Raw genomic sequence first — 25,415 nt, forward strand, 5'->3', positions numbered from 1 at the left:
CTGCGTTCTCCCGAAGAAGTTGAGTACTAAATACTCATTAAATAACAATGAGAAAAAGAAGATTGATTAGCAAAATATTTAAAGATTCAAAATTTTTACATTAATAAATTAATTTAGAGAAAATAAAAATTGATTTATAAATATGTTACATATTTATAGACCAATTTTCTTTTTTTTTAAATTAGTAATATAAATAAGTATTGTATGTAAAACAATTTATGAAAGATTTTTAAATCTTTTGTCAATAACAAAAACACTGAAATACGAAAAGGTTAAGCGTCTCTGTTTTTATCATAAAGGGAGAGTTCAGCTCTTAGATCGGCAAAGACTGGAGATGGTGACGCAAGAAGCGTAGGTTATCGCGGGCAAGCATATCTAATTATTCACAGCGTTTACGTCAACATTTGCCGTGATTTACAACAAAATTGTAGCAACGACCTTCGGTGCAAAGGGGAGAGTTCGCGAAGAGAGTGAGAGAGAGAGAGGGGGGGGGGAGAGATGGAGCGGAGAACCTTTAAGCGAGAGCGGTTCGCGGTTAAAAACTCCAAAGGATTCGGTCATTTATCATGGCAGGCCGCCCGCGGGAATGGAATGGGGAAAGGGATACAATCCGCCGGACAGACTAATCGCGGACTAACTATCCACATATTATCCACAATAATTCCACGTTACCGGGAGGAAGGGTGGCCCCAACAACCCCCGATCGTTCTTGCGTATCGGCACTGACCGACGATGAAACGCTTCGTCACGTTTCGCTTCTTAACTCGAGCAATTTTTGTCACGCCCGGAGACGTGTCCTGACCTTACCATGTAAAAGATGATAATAAAATGGTAATAAAATGGAAGAGATTGCTTACTATCAGATAACTAGCATGCGTGCGTAATTATTCCGGTGTGTTATCTTTGAAGATCATCTTTAAAATAAAACTTGCGGAAATAAAAACAAAAAAATAAATAAATTCAGTAGCATTTACATCGTACAAAAATACTTCTTGAACGCTATTTCTTTAGATATATAAATAAAAGAAAAAAATAGTTACAACTACCTAGAGCAGATTAATTAATGCATCAAAGTTATACTTTTTATAATTCACCTACCATTACTGACTAATTTTCATTCTATTAATAGTTCTGTTAAATTTTTTTTTTTGTTTTTTTTTCTTCGCAATCGATTTTTCAAAATCGGAAATTAGCACGAGAAATATGCGTTAGTTGTCGACACGCGTCGAAACTCGCACGGAAAGTATTTTTGTGCTCGCAGTGCGCGCGCGGCCGCTCGCGTAAATATACCGGACGGTCGGCCACAATTTTGAGGTTTGTCGCGCGTAAATAAAGTGAGCTCGACCGTGGAAATTAATTAGTGTACCAAAGGGCAAAATATAGGGAAAATTGGGAACGCTCACTTTGCAATTTAATTGGGTATTCATTTAACCATGCCTACGCCACGTATAAGATTTGCATAATAGCGGCCGGCACTAATTAGCACGCTGGCGAGCAGATGTAAAGCAATTTATTAAATAACTATGTAATTCGCGGCGCGAATTGCGGAATTATAAGTTTTTGTTTTCTCCCCCGCCCTTCCCCCCCTCCCCCATGGTTTCGCTTCGCGTAATTTATTCACGCAAGTACGAACATTTAACAATTATCCCAAATTTTCGCTTGTAAATTTGAGATTAGCGAGATTGTAACGAGAAAGTACGGAACGCGCCTTTTTTTGTAGATTCACGAGTTCCAAAACAGGACAGTTCGTTAATAATGGAATTAAAACTGTGACTCATTTTTAAAAGAAGAAACCGCAATGTTCGTTTTATTTTTCGAAAATTATTTGAAACGCAATTTATTTCGCTGTAAATAACAACGAGTGAGTTATTGCGAACATAATAAGCTCAGTATTATTAACTTATTTTTCACCAATAATTTGCAAGTGTCGAAACCGCGATAAAAGGCCGTCACGTCCATTTACCGGTTCGTGGTTACGCCGGACGACGATTGGAGCATATGGAGGGTTATTGAGGGAGTACGTGTTAGGGCATACATAAAACACTTTCAAATTATAGAGTAAGCCATGGGACTTCCGTTTCCGGTGACAGGTGTAACTGTAGCTTTCTGCGAGTGATACAGTAAAGAATTTATAAAGCGAGAAAGTATAAAGCGAGAAGAGTGATTGTAATGTGCGAAAGATTGAGAGCGGGACAAAAGAATTAAGGGAGAGAGTGAAGATAGGAAGGGCTGAAAGGGCGGAAAATTGAGGGGTAAATAAAGAGATTAGGATGTTTATGCGGAAAGAACAGAGAGGTAAGACATAAGAAGCCTCACGGATTTTATTTAGGGCGTCGAGAGAATCAAAGAGCGAGAAAAATAATTTTTAGTGACAATTTTGAGATGGCCATCTGAATGCCTTCTTTAAAAAATAAATTATTCTATATTAGTAGGTTGTTCCATATTATCTGTCTTTACCTTAGAGGAAGCTAAGATCCATCCATCATAACTTGGGTCATGGGACTTTAGTCCCAGTGCACCGCCCCAACGTTTAGGTCGTTAGTAATTTCCTGCATGAGACTTTCCATATGGCCCGATATTACTCGATAATACCGCTGATCGGAAGGTCGATGCGACGATCTCTTTAACAATGTGATGACGAAAAAGCCTTGGTGGCTCGACAATAATGTTGGATTTTTGCGAATTATTAAGTTTGATTTTTTTTATCTTTCGTGATCGTAAATAATACCGTAAAAATTGATGATACTAAGAAAGTTTTCTTTTGAAAATATTAATATAATTTGAATACTTAGTATTTTTTTAATTACTGATAATCGGATGTGGTTTTAATATAAATAATTAATTATTAATTGAGGGATATATACATATGAACAAATTGCCAGCAAAATCTTTATGTCTGACATTATCAATAAAAACTAGACTAAAACATATAATTTAATTTTATGTTTGATTTATTGTCAGATGTTTCATAAATTTATTCAGCACAAAATGCTTAAACATTAAGTGCAATCTCTCTTCTTTATCAACCTGAAATGCCTATTGTTGATCATTAATGTTTTGCATCAGGTGGCACTAGCGTACAGACTGTGTTTAAAGCATTTAACTCTCATGGTAACGTGTACTCGATATCAAATCCATGTTATGGCATGCTGTTAAAGACACAGCTGTGGGTAAGCTTTCACGTTCAGCAGGTAAATTCTGGTAGACTTGAGAATAACGCGGAAGAGACATGATCATAAGTGGTTAAAAGTTGCCGAAAACCGATTCTTTCTCAAAATGTTGTTAAACATATTTTAAAAAAATAAGCATTTTTAATAAGTAAATTTGAAGATTTAAATATTTTTATTTTAAAATTTAACAAACAAAGTTATTTCTCGATTGTTGATAATTATTATTTTAAAGAATAATTAATTTTTTTCTTGTTAAGATTTGTTATTATTATTATTGCGAAATTTAATTAAAATTATATTTAAAAGGTGAAGATATTTTTAATTCTAAACAGTATTGAAAATTGGGATGTCACAATTCTATTTTAAATATGCATATATTTTTAGTATGTGATCATGGCGTATTTACTTTTTGTACTAAAGATTCAGGTTCAAATTCATCAGATTTTTAGTTGATTACCGTTATCTCTCGGAAGATAATGGCAAACCACTTTTTGTCAAGATTAATCACCTTGGAACATGCACGAGCATCAAATTGAGATCACGATTTACATTCATTAAGGATGGAAGAGAGAGAGAGAGAGAGAGAGAGAGAGAGAGAGAGAGAGAGAGATTCAGTATACTGATCTTTAGGAAACGTGAAATGGGACAGAAAAAAACAAAATAGAAATTTTGTAACAAATTTGGGATAAAATAAATTGATTGTAGAAATTGAATTATCTTGGAACTTTATTCTTGGAAATATAAAATAGGTGTTTATTTTAGTTTCTTACACATAAATAATTTTTTATTTTATTTATCGCAGATAATTATTATAGGATAGTTATTAAGTCGATATTAAACTTATCTGTTAAGTCGGGTTACTGATGTAAAACATGCACAGTAAAATATTGTAGATGTTGATTTCGCAAAATCTTACTTCATATATGACTTTGCTTTCTCTGAAGATTTGTACTTTAAAAATTTTAATTGACCATTCAATCGTAAGTTTTTTTTATGAAAGTACAAATAATATATCAGCATATATCGAAATATCTAAATATGTATTAAAAATTATCCCATTAATAATTTAATCGTCGTCAATAATCCAACGCATTTAGCTAACCTTTATTTTCTTTTACATCGAGTTATAATCATGTAATTTTTTAAAGAAAAAATGAAAATATACTTGATAATTAGAATTTAACAATCATAGACACTTAATATGTAATATCGAAATGTGTATGAATAATATCAAATGTATATATATATATATATATATATATATATGTATATATATATATATATACGTGATATAATTAATTAATTATATAATTCTGAATGCTTTAATTTGACGATGAAATAAATCAATTAATGCCAATTAATGGAATCAATTAATTGATAGTTGAGGTTCAATAATTCTTTATCTTTACGTTCAATAATGATGTATTTATTTATATGACATTTACAATTTATATTATATTTATATTTACTGATCCATTTTAAGATACCCTGCGATAACACTTGACAATCAATGTCAATTATTCCAAAAATTCAAGTTCTATCTTTAAAATAAATCCTGCAACATTTCGAGCATTGCCAAGAAATAATCTTCTCTATTTAAATTTATTCTATTTTTTAAATATTTAATAAATTTTACGCAACAATAAAATTAAATTTTATCAATTTTTTACATTTTTTAAATGTAACTATTGTTTTCTTTTTATTATATCATATTCTTATTCTTTAGTTTCCAAATTATATACGTATTTTCACATGTTCAATATTGCTGAAATGTCATTTCAATATTACATATCTCAAATTTTTCTAAATTCTAATTTTGATAATAATATTGCAATTATGTAGTTCTTTAGAAAGTAAATCTAAAATTAAAAATTTCAAGATTGCAAGTGAACGTAATCCTCAATGTGTTAATTATCGCTTCGGAGTTCGCTGGATCCCGTCGCGTCCGATGCTTTCTGTAGTTGCGCACTTTGGAATCTCTCATAGTGGAATCTCTCATAGCCGATGCTCGACTCTCCGTAGATCTTTCTGCCAGGAATCCTCTCATCTTCCTTGATGTTGACCTCCGTGCCTATCTGTACCGGCCAGGGCAGCTTATCCGACTCGTCGTCCCTGATCGCTATAAGATTGCTTATTTTCCGCTCGCTGTTCGCGCCTCCGAATCTGTCGTTCTTCATATCCTCCTTGGTCGATACTCTGACTCGTCGTGAATCTTCCTCGGGATATCCGTACGGACGATCGTAATAACTCGACCTCTTTGTGTAGGGATCGTAACCGCTGTACGACAATCTGTATCGATACTTACCGGGATCGACGTTGCCGGGTACGCGTTTGTAGGTATCGTCTCGCGTGAGAACCGATGTTCTGGCTGCACTCGTGTCATACCGCGGATAGTTCCTCAGGTCCACCGGTTTCCTCACGATTTCCGGCAAGGTGGCATAGTAAATGATTCGTCTGGGCCTTGGCGCGGGTCGGTTTCTGTTGTATAAATCGAGGTCATCATCTCTGTAACGATCGTAACGATCGTAATAATACTGATCGCTCGACGGCCGCATGTAATAATCTCTCTCCATCCTGTAGCGATCGGGATATTGGTAGCTGTATCCACGGCGATACGACGGATATTCGTAATCCCTCTCGCGTATCATATTCCTGTACCAGGACCGATCGTAGTCGTCATAGTTCTTAGAGACCGGTAGGTCCCTAGATTCGCGATAGTCCGGATAGCGACGATGTTGGCCCGTCACGAAGTCTGCCCTGGGTGCCTGATGCCTGCGGTAGATGCTAGATAGAGCTGCGGCTTCTTCCTCCTCCTGTTGCTGCTGAATGACCTGATCCAAAGGGATACGGTGACGGAACTCCACAGAAATCGGTTGAGCTGCGGTTGACCGCAGTATTTCGGGAGAATTCAGACGAGCCTCTCGTACATTCTTCGTCGACGAGATCTTCTCCATACTCGTTTCGTTCTCCACTTGTCTACGAATACGTTGTACGATCCCTCTCGTATTAGCTTGCTCATCGTCGCCATCGTTCTCCTTATCCGCAGGATTTTCATCATGCAGGATTTTCATCATGAGAGTTTTCTGGAAGATCCTTTGAATAGGTACGCTACCGTCTTTAACGACGTCGTCTTCAGCCTCTTCATCGCCGTACGGTAAATTCTGCAAGAGTTTCCGGAACTGCTCGAGGTTCTCATTCTCACGAAGAGCTTCCTCGGCTTCTACTGGAAGAGCGTTTGGTTCAATAAAACCCGGTGTAGTAAGTTCCGGAAGCTTCTGAACGTTTCGCGAATCATCGAACGGCACCAGACGACCTACTCCGCTTACGGTGCGAACCTCAAACGCCGAGGAGTCCAATCGTGGTCGAAACGGACGATCTGTGTAAGTCGCTTTTACATACGGTGTAACTTGCCAAGCCTCGCCGATGCCAGCCGCGTTGGCTCCAGCCAGCAGGAAGACCAACGGAAACATTGCCGATAGACACGGCATTGTAATCTAGAAATTTAAAGATCTTTAGTATTTTATGCGGTGAGAATTAATTACGAATTAAAATAAAAAATGGCGTAGCGCGTAATTTACGTGAGCTGGAGATTGTAAAAGTTTACACAAAAATTATTAGATATCAATTAAGATTTGCCGCAGACCACTGTGTGACCAATCCTCTTATCTCATTATGTTTAAAATAAAAAATACATTTTTCTGATAACATTTTCTCTTAAAAACTGAAATATAACAATATTATAATATTGTTATTATGACATTCGGTTATGTGTACATGTTTATTAATTACATTACACAAATGAAACGTATAATAAAAACAAAGTATTCAAAATATAAAACTTCACATGTTAGTGAACTTTGGCTGCATCAGCATTTTTATCAAGACATCGTAATTTTAGATCTTAGGAAAATAAAAATTTTATTATAATTTTCATTAGAGAGAATACATCGTACCGTCCACTTGTTATTGGTATTACTGAGAGAATACCTAGAATAACGAATCTTACCGCGAAATATTGTAAAATCCTCGATTTCTCCCATAGAAAATTATATTTTTTTTATCTTTGTATTACATCACGAAATTGCGGAGATTTATTTATCTAAAACACCAAAATACCGAAGCTAAATCGGGTATTGAAGAAACTGAAAATAAAATAATAAATAAAGTTTACTAATAAAGTGCTAATTAGGACACTCGATCGATTTGACATGATCAGATTGGATTTTCGTGCGTTTCTTCTCTACAAATAACGCTCGTATTCGCGTATCGGTCTGATTGTTCGTGACCACTTCGAACCGTGAATGTCATCAGCAACTTTCCACCGAAACGCTTTGGATCTAATACAAAAAAAAGGCGATACACATTCAACGACCGTTCCGTCCGGTCGCCGCACGGTCAAAGATCGCATCAAATCGTCCTCCAATGTAGACACGGCCGATTCTCCATGACAAATATAATTTCCCAGGCCGTTTCCGTGGCATTATGTTGAGTTCCGGCCGACTCGCATAGATCCGTCCGGACGATTGTTCACCCGAACACGCTTACCATAGCTTGAAATCGCGCCAGATTTCCGTCGACGAAAGTTCAATGCTTCACGCTATCGCGTTCGAAATTACGGCAACAAAAGAAATTGTACGCGTGTCGTCCCAGATTTAATTATCTCTTCAACGTTTTATTTTACAATTTTTTTTATTTATTTTTTTTTTAAGAAATTTTTAAGAAACTTTTATCTTTTGCTTTTTTTTGAAGTTTTTTTATGTTTGAACGGTTTTAGATAAGACTTAATCTAAAATCATGAGTACTCTCAGAGACATTAAAACGCACAAGAGGTCCTCTGTAAAACGGTAAAAATAAAGTAACGTGATTTCGTGATCGCGAACTGAAGAGCGCGCGGGACTGTTTCACGGGACAAGATTTTACTGGCGAACGTTGACAGTTTCCGGTTACGTGTTGAGTCATTCCTCCACAGTTATAGGCATACTTGTTACGTCGCGAGCTTTGGTAACAGACGACCGTCGATTCGAGCAAGAGGTCGGTATCTTCGCGATATAGCGGAACAAATCTTGAGCACAGGACGACGATCTTGCGCCGTTACCGCCGCGCGCGGCGTCGTCGCACAGTTATGCCCGCGATTTACAGTTAGACACGAGGCTGCCACGCAATTAAGGATCCTCTTTTAATTGGTCACGCGACGGGGCAGGACACCGAATCGCGACGAAATTGGATGCTAATGTTTACCGCGGTGGAAATTGGAACGCGAAGCGCATAGCGGGAAATACGCTGTTTTTTTAACGGATCGACCGATTCAAGAAAGAAAAAAGAAAGTCAGATTTCAAATACTTAAGAAATAAATTTGAAATGTCTAGTAAGCAATGTACATTGACTTATAGATGTAAACATATATATTTTTAATGTACGTATTTAATATAATATTTTAATTTTACTGAGTATTTTTTTAAACCTACTTTGGAAAATGAGACATAAAGTTTATACAAATATGAACAATATAAATATGAAAATGGTTATTTATTAATAAATTATTTAATTTATTTATAAATCCAAAATTAGAAAATTGTATAATCCAATAAAAATAAATAAATGGATTATGAATAATTTAATACAATTTAAATTTATTTAAAAATTTTTAAATTTAGTAATAGAATGTTAACAATACTAATAATATTGCATTAGTATTTAAATGCCAGATAAAATAATTTGTTTAAAATGTAAATACTTAACGCTTATTAAATTGCAATAATATTTAAGTAGCAAAATAAATCATTATTGAATCTAAATTTTTAATATTCTTACAAACCGTTATATTTTTTTTGCAACTTTACTACCAATTATTTAATTATTAACATCATGAAAAGAAGATTTAAGTATTAAATTAAAACAAACGACACATAACTTTATTAACGAGCACTTTGGATTAAATCGGTCACATACAAACAAGATTTACTAATTACCGATTCATTATAATTCAAAAGCTTTATAAGCAAATATTTTTTTGTAATTATTTTATTAATATAAAAGTACACGGTAATTTTCTCTACAGTGCAACGTGATTAAATACTTTATCGTATTTTAATTTATTCAATTCTCGTATATATCGTTTTAATTGGCTTATGTGTCTCCTCCTTTTGTTCAATATGCTACTGACCAACAATTGAAATTTGTTATGTTCATAAAAGTTTATTACATTAAAGTTGTATTTAATATTAATACGATGCTACAATAGCATTTGAAAAATTTACAAGTCCCTGTAATTGGCGCACCAAGCACTGTACAATTTTCCAAATTTGCCGCGTAATCTTTTTATTTAAGAGAGACGTATTTTTTTCTTAAGTCACTAAAATAATATATCCGATGTTTAACATATAATTGCGTGTAAAAATATGACACTGCTTTCGAGACGTTATAAGTCTCGCGCCCTTCTAAAGATTAAGGGAGAGATTACGTATTACTAAGAAGCACGTGAATCAGTATGTCACAGAGGCCACCGCGCACTTTTATAAATTCAAGCGAAAAGAAAAAAAAAATTATACGCCAACGAATAAAACGGTGATAAAGCAACAACTCGACGTTCGTTTGTGTTTAGACAGCACGAAGGGAGAACACATTAATTTGAAATCATCTACCTTAAAAGCCATGCGAAATGCCAGTGTTTCGATAAATGATGTACCTGTTATCCACCTGTGGGTCTCACGGATGTCGTTGACTGTTCGGAGTGACTGTGATTACTACCGCGCAGTAGTCCACAGGCGGTCGGTTTAGCCGGGCTCCATATCTGCATACCGTTCAGTTTGTCGCAGGTGAAACATGCCCACCCCTCTACCACGGAGTCAACTACCGTTCACAATTGCTCGTCGTTTTTAACCGTAAGGCTTGCACCAAATGATAAACAGTCGCGCCAGCCAACGAACCAGTGTAATAACCGAAAATGAAATTGAACGCGGAACATTATCGCCAAAATATCGGAATTCTGAATTTATCGCCGAACATTGTAGACATGCGGATATACGTATGTAGATACAGAATAATGCCAAATTGAGCTGACAAACATTGTGAATGTTGTTAACTCGGAGATTTTTTTTCTATAATAAACATGTGCACGTTTAGATTAATTTCTAAATTATTAGTAATTATTAAACTAGTTTTACAAAGTTTACTTTTAAACTTTAAGAATTTAAATTAATAGAAGCAGAACTTTATATTTTATTTATTTTTTTAGAGTGATTTTGATAAAACTTTAATTTATAACTTAATTATAGCTCAGTAAAAGTTGACTCCATTTGTATGTGCAAAACTTTATGAAACCGCCGCGATAAAGCGAATCTTTATTGAATTTAAATTTGATAGGCTATAAGATAGTATCTCTTTATTGATATAGACAAATCGTATAAAACTGCGAATGTAAAGCTTTATAAAAAATAGAAGATTTTTTATTGCGCTTTATACTGTTTTATAGCAGTCTCTTTATTATGTCCACTGCGCTTCTCTACGAAGTGCTGTCATCTGGCGAACAGTAGAAAAGGGACAAAAGAATCGATGAGAGATAAATTTAGAAAACGTCCGTAAAGTAGTATTCCCTTTTTACATTTAAATTAATATAAAAAAACTACGAATACAATTATATAAAGATTTTTTTAGATTGCATGTTAGTATAGCTTATTCTTACGTTCACTTATACACACTTCTCCACAAAGTGTTGTCATCTAGCGGAGAGCAGTGTAGAAAAGGAAGAAAGGAGTCGATAAAGGACAAGTCGGCAAAGTATCAGCAGAACGTAATCAACAAGGAGCTACTAATTAAAATTTCAAGATTTGTAATTTCAAGGCTCCTTCGAATTTTCTCAGAGATGGTTCAAAATTCTAAACTCTTTAGTGTGAGTGAAGTAGCGGGAGAATATAATTACATCGCGAGGTGACGGGCAGGTCAAAAACTTCGAGCGCCTGCGATTTCAAAAGTTTCATTTATTGCAAATTTTCTCTCGCGTTGTTTGTAGCGCGAATAAGACGTGCCTCTCTGTGAAAAGGGGGCAGAATAACTTACCTTGTTTTCACGCGTCAGTTTCCTAATGATACAAGTTACGAGCGCTACAATACAGCCGAGTCATGTTTCTAAAGACGGACAAAAGTAAATCGGCCAACCGGTTTTTGGTTGCGTTTCTTGCGAGACATAAATGCTTTTCCATGGCTTTTAGACGTTCTTCTTCTCTTATAATGGTTTACGCGATTTCACAATACACAACAGCAGCCGATGTACACGACATCCGATATTCGCTAGGAAGATATGTTGAATGTTTTGTGAATCCTCCATTATCGCTTAGATACGCGCGTGTAAAGGATAACTCCGCCGTATCGATGGGTATAAAAGCGCTTATTAAGGAATTTTGCAAGGAGAAAAATAGATGTAGGAGCGACATGAACTCCGTAAAATATCTTCTATAAGAATTATTTTGTAATAAAGTTTTTTTTATTGTATATCGAATAACATATAAATAATATGATCTTTTGATTTTTATTGTATACTGAAGAAACTTTGCGCTGTGTTGTTCAATGAAACTGCAAGTTGAAGAAATTTTAACATTTTTAGTTCTCGAGCTCAATTATTAATAGCAAACTTGTTACACGTGACGCGTCAAGAGGTCAGCAGGACGCTGAAATCTTTGTAACGAGTCTCTTAGTACAGTTGAATAACCGCGGAAAGTGCCGTAATGCTTTGCAATGCTCGCGATGCCTGGTAGTAATTAGGCGCCGCCGCTTGAAGGGATGAACGTGCTCGAAGAAGTAGTGAACGTGCCAACAACTGCGGGATTCCTTTCCCTTTGGCATATCATTAAAAACTAGTTCTAATTAGATGCTGTTTGCAAATTATTTATTTACAAATAACTGTTTTAACTTATCACACCTTTTTGTCAATCAATATCCTCAGCATTAAAATGCCGCAATATTACTACATGTTAAATAAATCAAAAGCAAACGTTCGTGTATTAAATATTATAATTGTGAGGAAAATTGATATTATGTAAATATAAGGAATGAAGAGGTAAAGATCCCGAGACAGCTTAAAAGACGTAATATATTTTATTTAGACATTAATGATCCATAAAACATTGTTTATATATGGGGCTATAAACAAATAACTCTCGTCGCTACTATCTAGTCGTGTAATAAATATCTTGTTTTACAGAAAGAAAAAAACGCAGGAAGAGAAGCGCGTCAGGCCTCGTAAAAGCTCGACCGATTATTATTTTTTTTTCCGGCTGTCGATGATAGGTATCTTTATTTTCTCGCGATTGCGTTGCATTTACGAATTGTGCACGCAGTACCGAAAAACGATATATCTAGATTTTAATAGGACTTTGATATGCATAAATTGCGGGAGCTGTTAATGGCAAATCGCAATAATGAGAAACATTTAAAGACAATAAATTGATCAAAAATAGAATGTGTTACATTCTCCTGTAAAGAAAAGATAATAATTTACTCCAAATATTCGTATGTGCATGTGACCGTTTTGATTCGTACTCACGTTTGTAAATCAAGAATTGCATAAATAAATTTCGAAATGAACAGTAATATACATACAATACAAAGTGTTAAAAAATTCTTAAATGTAATAGACTTTCTAAATATATATTTGGAAATTTATAAATTTGTAATTTCATGGGCACTTAAACTGCTACGTTAAAATAATTATTTAAACTATTTAAAATTATCTATATACTATATAGATAAATCTGTAAAGATTTAAGCATCTATAAGTGAAGTTAATAGATATATAACAAAGAATTATAGTAACATAGACTTTGTATAATAGCCGCCAACAGAGCCTCCTCTCTTCTCGCTTTCTCTATGCTACGTTTCCTTCTTAAAATAGTTGTAACAATTATTTAAATTGCGTGTAGTATGATTGATTAAAAATCTCAAAATGAAAGTGAATTAGAACGGAGTAGGTAACAGTAGAGAAATGGACTTGTCGTTTTAGTAATGATTGAAGTTTAAATTCGTATCGGCGGTAATTCAGTTATTAGTTCGCCATCGACATCACATTCTTTATCGGGAGATATGTTCTTTCATAAATAATTAAACTGGCAATCTATGTTTTTAATCTATACGCATGTGCGATTGCTATGAAAGGAAGGTACAAGACATTTCTTTGTTTTCTTAACAAACAACACCTTGCCAATATCCAAGGATTATTGATATCCGGTATTACCGATGTTACAATATTTGTTGGTGAAATTAATTAAATCTTCGTTGGAAGTAATAAATAATTTTTTTTAGGATTTCTAGAGATATTAAATCCATTGATGTTTCGTTTTGGCTAATATGTTGTTGACAAATACTCTTATCTTCAATATTTTTGCCACCGAGATGGCAAAAGCACTTGATTTTATATAGTTGAATAATAATAAACTTATATATTGTATACAATCTTCTAAATATAAAATTATCCGTGATTTACAGTTGCGTTATGTGGATTTGAAATCTCGTGGTTGATAAATTTCAAACGTTTAGGAGCTAGACAAAAGCAGTATTCAATAATTAAAAAAAAAAAAAAAAAAATTATTAGTTTGAAAATTTCAAAGTTTTATAACTCAATGTGGGAATTAATAAATGAAAATATAATGTTTTAAAACTCTTATGCAGAAGCTATGAACTTTTAAAAGATTTTTAACAGGATATGAAACGCTGAAAATTAAAAAAATCTATAAGTCTCAAAATTTAGAATCATATAAATGAATCATATCAGATTTGTGAAAATTCTATTTAAATAAATAATTTAATTAACATTAAAAAGAAAGTAATATCGAAGTAATTAAACTCGATTGACTTTCCACAATAGTCTGCTTCCATTTGGGTTAACTTTTAATTAATATTTGAAGCGAAATTGCAAGTGCGCAAAAAGTCCAGAATAGAACTGATATTTTTTTTTTCTTTGGGAAGATGATCGATATTCGATCAGCCGGCATAGACCACGGGATCTAACGATCCTGAATATAATTTGTTAGGCAATTAAGCTATATACAAACGGGTGCGTTATCCTTAAAGGAGATCGATATGTCTCGTTGGTTGGCCGGGGAAGACCGTTCCGATGAATATTCTCTTTTCTTTTAATATCTTTTTTTCCTTTTTCCTCATTTACTCCTTTGCCGACAATGAACCATTGGTCAAGGCCATCACCGGTCCAGAAGTTGTTCTCGAGTTCGTGTCAGAATTTAGCTCCAAGGACGAATCCTGTAACAAAAGGATTATGCAAAAATAATTTCAAAAATGGCCTAGAGAACGTCTACTTTGGAAATTTTGAGATATTTGTAGCGCTATAATATTAAAATACTTCTAAACGAATGGCTACGAGATTGCATCTAGATTATGAAGATATCAAAGTTGGCACATTAAGAAATTCGAGACTTCGACGACTGTAATTTATAACGTGGTCGTTAGCGGAAATCAGACGGTACGATTTATCGCGCGAATAAAAGAAAGAATATCACGACGACATCACTGTCGCCAGCATTGTCGTCGTTGGTGGCGACAACGTCGATTTACGACGCTCCTGTTAATATGCACCCAAGAAGAACGAGTCTCTATCGTGGATGACTGCTTTTAACTGCTGCGTGGCGAGAGTGACGTCAGTCATTAGTGCTACCATGCTGGTTCCATTACGATCTTCACGCTCTTTACGGTCCTTACGACACGTAGTCCAAGTCTATATTTCTGTCATCGTGTCGTTTCCGACTGTGCCTCGTGACAGAGAATCGTATGCCTGTCCCTCCTATTGCTAAGCTATGGATTTCTTCTTACTTTGATTCGTATTGCAATAAAATGAATAAAGAGAAAGAGAGAGAGAGAGAGAAATAATATTAATAATACGATACTAGAGAAAAGTTGCTCAATGCGTGCCGGTCTGTTAAATTGTATTTTTTCAATATTTTACATTTTTTACTTGACATACGCAACACTCAATGACAAAAAATATGAAATAAATGAAAAGTGAATAATATATAGATAAAGTTTACATCTCTTGTTTTGTGCGTGCTAATTACACTTTCAAAATGGTGATATTAACTGATGTTAACTTTTGATCAATTTATATAGCTGATAATAATATAATCATGCAATTTTATATTGAATTTTTACGTCTTCTTAAAAAAAGATTTATTGGAAAATATTTTACATTTATTGTGTATATGTATTTGCAATTTTTACAACAATTAAATCGATATTTTTATAAAATTTATCAAGTTTCTTAAGTCGTATCGTTACAAATTCTATTACAATAAATAGTATTATAATAAATATATAACAATAATTGGCATTTAAGACGGATAAATGACAATAGCAAAACTAATAATTGATACGAACAAAAATATATCAACTGCAGAATTAAATTCAAACCAGTTTTATTTCGATGTCTTTACTTTTTTATTATTTATTAAATATTTCATCTTTGTCTCAATAATTTATTAATAAAATTCATTATTAGTTCATGATTTCTTATATTTTTTATTATTTTAATTCACTTTAATACTTTCAATTGACAGCTATGCGATTTAGACGACTGGCTGCCGTATCTTTAGCAGTATGCTGCAAAGAGATTGATAATAAATTAATTTGTTTTGATGAAAGGTTAAAAACTGTTATTGAGATACTTGAAATATCGAGATAATTTGGAATATTTGTTTGCATACAAATAAAAATCAAATGGAAAATATGATAAAAAATAACTTAAGTGGTTCGGCAATCCTACTTCGAAAACATGTTAATTAGGAAGCATATTTCCTAATTAACATGTTTTCGAAGTAGTAACTTTCAAAATATTTTATAAGATATTATTTATTTGTATAAATTTTTTTCAATAATGGAACTTTCGATCAAAAGCTATTTCTCTTTATCGCCATTGAGTGCCATTGAAATTTCTTCATATTTGCGTTTGATGCTGTTTCTGATCTAAGGATGCGAACTAGAGAACTGAAGACTTACAATGCTGAGAGTATGCATGATGCACGCCTGCGTGGTGTTCTCGACGTGGATCAATTCGTCGCAGTCCTCGTGATCCAACCCGTTAACGTCAGATCGAATCTTGATCGGCGACAGAGCCGCTTCGTTGTCCGTTGACTTGCCACTGTCGGGGGACGGTATTAACTCGTGTCCATCAAGTTCCTCCTCCTCTGCGCGCTCTTCGCAATCCGTAGCCTTGATTTCCTGTCACAGATTCCATAGATCAATACCGTTACGCAAGATTATCGCAGACGGGAAACTGATTAAACGAAGGTATCTGTACTGAAATCATTTATCCTTGCAAGAAGCTGCGTACGGTCGTGACAGGAAATTGCAGCAGCGTTGCGTGTTGCCGCGGGTGCTCGTTTGTCAATAAGCGACATACTACGATTAACATTAGCGATTTTATCGTCTAAAAAAAAATGTCATCTCATTTTTTTTCTCAGTTTTTAAATTTATCATCTCATGTACATTTCACATAGCAACATTTACCAGAAAGGCTTGGTACACTGACGAAAATACATTTGATTTAGATTATTAATTAATCGTCAAATGCCATTGCAATTTTATATTCGCTCTATATTCCTTTTATTTTGTTGCAATGTATTTTTCAATAACAATTCTATTGTTAATGGAAAAAAAATCGTTAGATGAAAAATTCTTCGCCCTATTATTCCGTACAAAAATGTATTAGAATGGATTCTATGAGCGAATAGTTACTGCGATATTTAACATCGAAAGTACAATTTTCGGTTTTGCTATCTGTCGATGGGAAAACTGTTAAGGGGAGAGCTGGTGAGCGAGTGGCGGGAAAATGCCATCACCCGAGGGGGCGTGGAAAAATATTACTTCGTCATATGTTTCTCTGTCGATACGTCAACCCCAGAGTTAGCCTCGATGGAATCGACGTGTTTCGCGTCGGTCACTGGGGTTGCTTTTGCCGAGTGCAAGCGCACATTCCTCTCTTTTTCTCTCTCTCTCTCTCTCTCTCCCTCCCCCCTTACTCCGGTTCTATACAACTTCGTGAAAATCGTGCACGTCAAGCGTCGTCGGGAAGACTGTCTGCGTCGTCGTCCACGGATATATCTCGTGTCTCTGACGACGCGTATCGTCGCGATGCCTCTTTGTTGCCTCCTCGGATCTCCTCGCGACGACGCTCCGATAAATGTGACGGAAGTCTACGTGTCGTTTTGCAGAAAGGGAAAAAAAAGAGAAAGAGAGAAAAGGATACAGCGCTGTGTGAAATGAGCTGCGCGGGCGAAACTTGTCTTTTTCTAACGATTGAGTTTCGATATTGGTGACCTACTTATTGCATATATAAATCTCCCGTTACTTGAACAAATCAAATCGCAATCAAGGATACGGCAAGAATTATTCCGAAACACACTGTGAAAGTCGGACGTTCTTTATAATGTAAAATAAAAAATTCCGAAGGTTTTTATTATATTTGAAAGTTTTCACGAGAAATGATTAAATTTAAAAATACACAGAAATATAAAATATCTTATATGGGGGAAAAAAAAAAAACTTTGGAAGATGGTAGAGTGAGGATTGCATTACCGGTAACATAACATCAATACCACGGGACAAGTAATTTAATCATTGGCTGGTAATGAACGCACAAATTAATTAATGAAAGTGAGAGAATATTACTTATTTAAATGATTGGTCGTCGCGTCAGGTTGGATAATTAGATATATCTCCGGGATAGTCAAATATTTTCGTTGATCTCGCATTTTAATTACTCGAAAAATGCGTGCGCGACGATAAAACAATTCCGGATATTCATTAATTGGTTGCTGACAAATATATTAAATATGATCTGAGGGAAAAGAAACTCGTGAGTCAATATATTTACATATCCGATCGGTTAAAATATATTACGGTGTAATTTCATTAAATAAATTTGTAAATTTGTTAAAGAATTCCGCTGTAATTAGCTGACAATAATCTAATTACAAACAATGAAAAGTAAAATAGGCCCAGTGATTAAAGTGTAAAGTGTCTTTTATTTCGAATCACTTTGCCTCGAGGGTGAACTGCGAGCTGCTCCCTTCTAGTTGTTCGTTCCACCCTTCGCCGTACCCGAGGCGGAAACTATTAATTCTTCAGTTCAGGCTGCGCGATTTTGTAAAATATTGCTGCATGACGTCGGCGTAAATAATAAATCTCAGACAGGACGTAAGAGGGGGTGAGAATTAACCTGGAAATCCTGCGGGGAAGGCGACGACTCCTTTGGCTGGTCAAGGCTAGGGCTCCGTGACGGGCTCGGCGCTCTTGTGCCCAGCTCGTAAATGTTGATCATGTGAGCTGCCTGGGCATGGACCATCAATTCCCAAGCACTTGGAAAGGATAACTTGCAGAGAACGCAGAGCAACGCTGTCGTCGAGTCTCCTGTTTTGTGTGAACGCGCAGGGTGTTAATAAATAAACTAAAGACACAGTTGTGGTGTCACACAGTGAGCCACGGCAAAGAGCAGAATAAGACAAACATTAAAAACTGATTTCTTTCGAAACGCTATCACGTACAACGGATAAATAATAGATTGCTTAATAGATTTTTTATACAAGTTTTCAACTGAGAACATAATGCATTTGTTAGTATTGTCAATTTAAGTTGTCTACAAGCGTAGGAAAAATTTTTTTCCTCTAAGTAAATTGAATTTGGATCAATGCAATTAATTTTTTAAATTAACCTTGTCTCATTTTGTCCCTTTTTTTGGTTCAATACACATAATTCGAGCCGCCGTAAGGAAACTGGAATTTGTACATTATTTTTCTCTCTGATAATTTAAATTGAACGTATGAAACTGTTTGATTTACAATAAACACAACACGTTCATTTATGTATTTATTTTAATGGAATATGATATGAAGGATTTTACGCGATACTTATCTTGTTTGTGTAATTTAATTCGCCGTGCAAAAAGGCATAAATTTGTCATCAATTACGTCAACCAATTAATATTGAATTTAATGAATATAAGTAATCTGTTTTAATTTATATACAGATATAAGTTCTGATTGAATAACGCAACGACAATGTAAAAAGTTTGTCGAACTGTTAAATGATCAACGAGTATCAACTGCCGAGTATAAGCGATTAATGTGATGGGCGATGGGTAATTATTAATTCTGGATCTTCCGGTGGGATTCGGAGCGCGTTTACGTACCGGAAGGAGGCGCCTCGAAGTTTATTTCGAGTACATACTTGGGGCGGCTCCGTTGAAGGTGTGACATTTACATGTGAACCGCAGCTTGCAGTAGTTCCGCTTGTGCTCCAACAGCTCCCCGAGTTCCGTGAACATCTCCCTGCAGTTGCCGCAGATCAGTATATCTGGATTGCCTACGACATACCTTCAATTAAACCCAGCCTTCATTGCTCGACAAGGCTTTGGGACTCCGCGTTACGCGAAGAGATAACTTATAAACTTGGAGAATAATTATTTCATTATAATAACGGCAACATTAACTAATCATAATTAAAACGTGTATCACAATTTTTTTACAGTGAGACAGATAAATGAGACATGAAATGATTGAAATATTAAATTCACCCATTTACTAGATCCAAATATTCGATTTTAAAGCGAGGAAGAAGTAGAAGAAGTAGAGAGAGCGAAGTACATCTCGGATAATGAAAACGCTATATTGTCTCTGAACGCGCGGTACTTACTGTACACTTTAAGTTGATTCAAGTCGGGTATCGTGCCGGTGTTTGCCGTCGATTGTTGTTTCTGTAGCTTTGGATGCTGTGCTCGTGTCGGTGGCATCAAACGCGGTCGCTTTAACGGCGGTGCTAAGCGCGGCGGAAACGCGGTCGACGCGTAGTAACTGCAAACAGAAGGATGTTTTGCAAAATACATTAGTGTATACATTACGTTAGATTTGTACGCTCCTCCACATACGAATACATGCGCCCACATCCTCTCTCTCTCTCTCTCTCTCTCTCTCTCTCTCTCTATCTATCTATTTATCTTTTCCTGTAAAGAGCTGGATATCTTTTAATCTGTTGTTACTCGCTCTTTATACTCTGCATTTTAATGTTATACGTCTATTAATACTCGTCTCTTTTATGTTTTACAATTAAATAAGAGTCTATGGTACTCTACATCGACAACTTTGCAAATGAACAACTGTATAAGCCGTTTCGCAAACGAGAGCATTTCCTTGAATACATTTGGGTGCACGGTGGAATAAATGTGCGGCATTAAATGCATTTTACAGAATCGCGAGATCCCGCAACGAGAAGTTCTTTAAAAGACTTCCCTTTGTCACAGTATGTAACACGCCGCAATGGTGGTGTTGCATGTCATTTTTATTTCGTTATTTTATTTTGAAGAAAAACTGTAATTCCTCTTATAACATTTCGCGCTTTCCTTCCTGTCGCCCCTCCTCTCCCCTCCTCTCCCCGTAGACGTTTTATTTAAATAGGAGAAGTGCGAACAAGTTTTAATTCCTTGTAAATAATCGCATAAAAGCGTAATTTAGAGAGGACATACAACTATGTCCTCTCTAAAAAAAAAAAAATGTATTATTAATAAGTTATGATATACGTATATTGGTTTCTTTACGTTTCTCTACTCGAAAATCTCTACTCGATAACAATTAGTTGTTATCGAGTAGAGATTTTCGCCGGAATTGGAAGGATCAGCTTTAAGGAAGCTAAAGCGATTGTTGCTTTAAAACTTCGAAAGATGGAAGTACGCGGTAAAATAAATTAGATTTGAATAATTCAGGATGTATCCAATACGGTTCCCGCGAATTAAGATCGTATTATCCCGAGATTTTTCCTTCGATAGTATCACTTTGCGAACTAATATAAAATGCATATCGCGTAATGACGGGGAAAGAACGGATATCTCACGCATAATAAAAATGAAAAAACGTCATGTCAATTATATCGTATAACTGAAAAATTGATTTTTGGAAAAGTTCCACAAATCATTCCCGTCGAACGATTCCCCCGGAAGGCAAGATAAGAATTATTCTATTACAATAATAGAATCATACGCTCATGGTCCATTAATTGCAATTTATGAACGATAACAAGGGTATATGATATTCTTATTGCAACATACAAAATGTGAACATTGAGGGCCGTATCACGGCGGATGGAGTTTGCTCGAGCGGATTTCGCTTTACGGGAACACAATGCGGAATATATGCGTGCGATTTTACGATGCCAGAACCGCCGCTTGCCATAAATACCGGAGATGCAAGCTTGCAAATTGCCTCCGTTTGCGTTCCTTTTTAGTGCGAGACGAAGTGCGTTTCCGCGCACCTTTTGATTGGATTCATGACGCTCGAAATGTATCGTTTCCGAAAAGTTTTCCCCCTTCAAAAAAAAAAAAAAAAAAAAAAGAGAAAAATGGAAGGAACGCCGCCTTCTTCCGAACGTGAACAAATTACTCTTTTGAAGTTGAAATTTCTCTATTCCCGGGGATTAAAATCTTTACTGCATCAGTTTATCCTCAGATTATATTTTCCTTTTTCTCTTCTTTGGGTTATACTTTATTTTCTGCTCGTTTTAAATCACCATCAATCACGCCTTGATGTAGGTATATTTAACCGCTAAATATAAAATTGTCGATATGAGACTCATCGCTCACTCGATCTCGCGCACGCATGTCACACGATTACACAATGTGTGCTCGCAAGATATTTCGTCTTTTAAATAGGTGTATCAAAACACGATCCATAAAGTACGATCTTTGTCGTTTTTTTTTTAATACGAAAAAATATTGGAACTGTTCAACGTAAACTTACAGCGAAAGCACGAAGTTCGTATAGATCGTAAATAAAGAAATGATAAAGATGTGTACACATTTCTTTAGACGATATTTTTATTGTTGATTTTCCTGTTCGTTTATACAATACGCTAGAGACAATGGCAGCGGTGTCTTGACATTAAGTACATAATGAATAGGAATCGGAAGTCGCTTCACCGAGACGTATTTGCTGAAATCAGATATACACGTTACGACGTACATAAAGCAATTCAGTCATGTCACAACAATGCGCAGAAAAATAATCGATATATAGCTCTCTATTGTTATTGTTGTATCGGTTTCGTAGCCGATCTCAACGCCTCCCACGCAAACAACGGTAAAGCTTGAATCCTGACAATAAAAATATCATATTACTGACATATGCCAATGCTCACGTCGTTGTTGTCGGGCATTGCCGATTCCTGCTCGCTAGAAAATTTTAAACGTTTGATTTTCCAGTGAAAATCAAACGAAATGAAATTCTCAAAAAAATTAAAAACGTCACTGGAACACCTGACAGCGCGTTTTTATACTATATACAATATTTTATTATTTCGACTTTATGCCGTATTATTTTATACATTTGATTTCTAAGCCAATACGTTTCCATAAACTTTGTGATTCGTACGTGTTTTTTACGTTTTAACGAATTAGACTTGTTATATGTTTCATAAAATTTTTTCTATCCTTTTTCCTCCGAAGAATGAGGCAGACGGGAAACGTAACAGACCATTCTGATGGTCTCGCGAAGAAAAACGAGGTGTTATTTAAGGATTAAACCAGTAAAGGGGCTGCAGGAGTGCGCGCGAATTCGTGCCTCCCTGCCGTTGTTAAAAGTTCTTTTAAGACGAGTTTTGCTCTTTCCTCTCCGGAAGTCGCGAATAATAGCGAAGGGTCGCGACAGGCGAAAAGGGATGATCGGGAAAAGATGGGGAAAAGACCTACAAGGCATCATTTTCGACGTCGCTCGAGGTTCTTCGCCAGTATGTTTCAACAGTTTTAACGCTTCCCGAAGTACCATCCAGTTATCAGCCAAGTCAGCTGTTGCATTCTCAGTGTGGTCATTCAATCTTTATAGACAAACTTTTCACTTCTCTAAATTAATTTTCCGACAGATATTACAAATATATTTGAATAAATATTTGACGATCGAGCATGCGAGAGAGGATTTGCAAGTTGGAGATTTAAAAGAAATTTACCGCGCTTCCGTTGACATGATAAGTTAACGATAAGGTGGAATTTTTATTTTCAAACTGCACATCTCTTTTTACATGGTGAATTTTAGAAGCCTTAAATAATTTTCTCGCGGTCTTCCAAATCGGATAAATGTCAAGTCGATTTGCAATCAATCTGGGCCATTTGCACATGTAAAAGTGCAATTGCATCGACGTTACAACGCCACACATCTGTCCATTTTGAGTAAGGCTTCTAATTGCTACAACGGACGTAAGTAGGTTAACATCAAACATGTTTGATCGTTCTTACACACACGAGTAATTTTCACCGTCTCGAGAATCTCTCAACACGATGGAATAATATACCATAATTTAATTTATTTCACCTCTCGAATTGCAAAGCAGATCCCTATGAATTCAAACTCGCAAAAATTTTCGGGACGGTACGCGGAACGTCCAATCTCTCTTTGTGTATAATATTCCGTGTTATTTCAGATTCCATACTGTTTAATCGAGCGCGCTCAATCTCGGCCCGGGGACGACGTGCCCGCCGAAAAACGACGCCGACGCCGCCGCCGGTCGTCCACGTCGTCGCGTCTCCACTTTATACGGTGGCGGCTCTCGGATATGCATGTATTCAGATTAGACAACGCGGAGGGAGAATTTGTCGGATAAATTCAGCCGGGGGTAGTGGCCGGGGGCCGGCTCGCGTTCCCTCTAACACACTGGATTTCATTAAAATTCATTCGGCGCGGCAAGCTGTCACACGCGCCACGGATGTACAGACAGACGAGCGAGCTAATAGGCTTACCGTGTTACTACAAAAGGAGCCGAGCCCCTTCTCCCATTCGAGGATTGTGCACCGCGGCCATATAAATTAAATATAAATAATGTACCACGCGATGTAAATTGAATTAGATGACGCGTGTTTCCGGCTCGCAGTCACAAATGCCCTTACACGTGTACACGGCTTGAAAACGTAAACGATCGTTAAAGCGAGTATTACCCTCGCGCGAAGTCTGGTAAAATTAACATAGCTTGAGCGAATCGAAGGAACAAAGCGACAGGGCGTTATGCTAATAATTCAAGGATCGAGGAGATTGTTGATGCAACGACGTTGATTCAACGCCTGCTTATATATAACAATTCGATCGCGCGTTGCGAGCAGCGGCGCAACATCGCCACCTACTTGTTTCTTATTCTTCATTTTTATCCTATCTAAGGTCAATAAATCACGCATTTTTTTTTTTTTTATCAGAATGTGTCGAGACATCGTCACAATGTACGCTCGGGTACGGACAAAACCAGTCGACCATATTTTACTATCGCAAGTATCGCGATTTCCGCTCATCCCCTCAATGCCATAAATAATATTTCTGTCGGTGGCCAGGTCGGCGTTTTCCCGCAATTATTGCGTCTCTCATAACCGACGTCATAATTCTATACCATAACGAGGCCATTCGTAACCCTCCAATCCCACCCCCTTCTGTCCCCGCTCGCTATCCACTTTCCACTTCATTCTGACATTTTTTTTACGCGCGTGCGACTTTTTACGGGTGACGGCAACTAATGGCAGCGTTACAACAAATACGTGGCGAAGCAATAAATAAATGTAATGGCGGCGAAATGATAACGACACTAATGACAAACGCGTTGTGAAATTGTCAACAATTGTCTCGTTCGTTACTTGTGTTACGTCCGAGCTCCACGATTGTTTTCCTTCACTCGTACTGCCGGTAGGAAGTCTCGGGTATGACTCGGTGCGCTCGATGCAAAAACCGCGTAAGGCTTTCGTACTGAATTTCGCACCGGAAGCCTACCGTCCAGCGAGCGCAGCGAAAAAGTACGATACGAGAAGCTGTCATATCAGATGCCATATTAAAAAGTAAATACTTCTCATTCGCACACGATCGCGAATTTGGAGATCGACGTGTTGCCGCCGGATGTCGGCGCTTAGATTCGAAATTCGCAACGGCTCGATGCGAAGATTTTCTGCACTGCTTAGCGAGAGCAGAGTGGGACTTCAATATGACAAGCAGTCACACAGACTGTCATATTGGACCAAACACTTCTCACTCGCAAAACCATAAATTTGACGATCAACTTGCTCCATCCGATCTTGCCGCCAAGACTAAATATGAAAGTCGTGATCTAAATATTTTATATTTCCATCCCTTGACGACGCCGACATCTCTCGTCCAATCATAGTGCAAATAATCAAATTAGAGAGATCCCGATTGGACTTGGTCGAGCTGATGGGGGATCAAAAAGTGTTTGATCGACCTACTCT

General features: G+C 36.3%; 2 protein-coding genes and 1 long non-coding RNA gene across 7 annotated transcripts in view; 1 reads left to right on the plus strand and 2 right to left on the minus strand.

The window, feature by feature from the left end:
- LOC120359610 overlaps nucleotides 1-25,415 on the plus strand; it is a 244,944-nt gene that overhangs the window by 89,146 nt on the left and 130,383 nt on the right. The window lies entirely within an intron of this gene.
- LOC105207572 lies at nucleotides 3,879-10,275 on the minus strand. Of its 2 annotated transcripts, none has more exons than XM_039457666.1 (2): nucleotides 9,812-10,275; nucleotides 3,879-6,664 (listed from the first exon to the last, which is right to left on the minus strand). In XM_039457666.1, the coding sequence occupies exons 1-2, from the start codon at nucleotides 9,821-9,823 to the stop codon at nucleotides 5,078-5,080; spliced, it is 1,599 nt and encodes a 532-aa protein (XP_039313600.1). In that variant the 5' UTR covers nucleotides 9,824-10,275; the 3' UTR covers nucleotides 3,879-5,077. The 2 variants fall into 2 exon arrangements, with proteins under 2 accessions (XP_039313600.1, XP_011175410.2); XM_011177108.2 differs by having other exon boundaries at nucleotides 9,856-10,271.
- The window catches only part of LOC105207571, a 180,818-nt gene continuing 167,643 nt past the window's right edge, over nucleotides 12,241-25,415 (minus strand). For all 4 annotated transcript variants that reach the window (XM_026132320.2, XM_026132316.2, XM_026132319.2 and 1 more), the window contains 5 exons: nucleotides 19,856-20,013; nucleotides 19,391-19,525; nucleotides 18,384-18,574; nucleotides 16,163-16,384; nucleotides 12,241-14,416 (listed from right to left, as the gene is read on the minus strand). In XM_026132320.2, coding sequence (XP_025988105.1) covers nucleotides 14,321-14,416; nucleotides 16,163-16,384; nucleotides 18,384-18,574; nucleotides 19,391-19,525; nucleotides 19,856-20,013 — 802 coding nt within the window. In that variant the 3' untranslated portion in view covers nucleotides 12,241-14,320. The remainder of the gene's footprint in view (nucleotides 14,417-16,162; nucleotides 16,385-18,383; nucleotides 18,575-19,390; nucleotides 19,526-19,855; nucleotides 20,014-25,415) is intronic.

This window comes from Solenopsis invicta, chromosome 14, assembly GCF_016802725.1.
Source record: "Solenopsis invicta isolate M01_SB chromosome 14, UNIL_Sinv_3.0, whole genome shotgun sequence".
NCBI classification, from domain to species: Eukaryota; Metazoa; Arthropoda; class Insecta; order Hymenoptera; family Formicidae; genus Solenopsis; species Solenopsis invicta.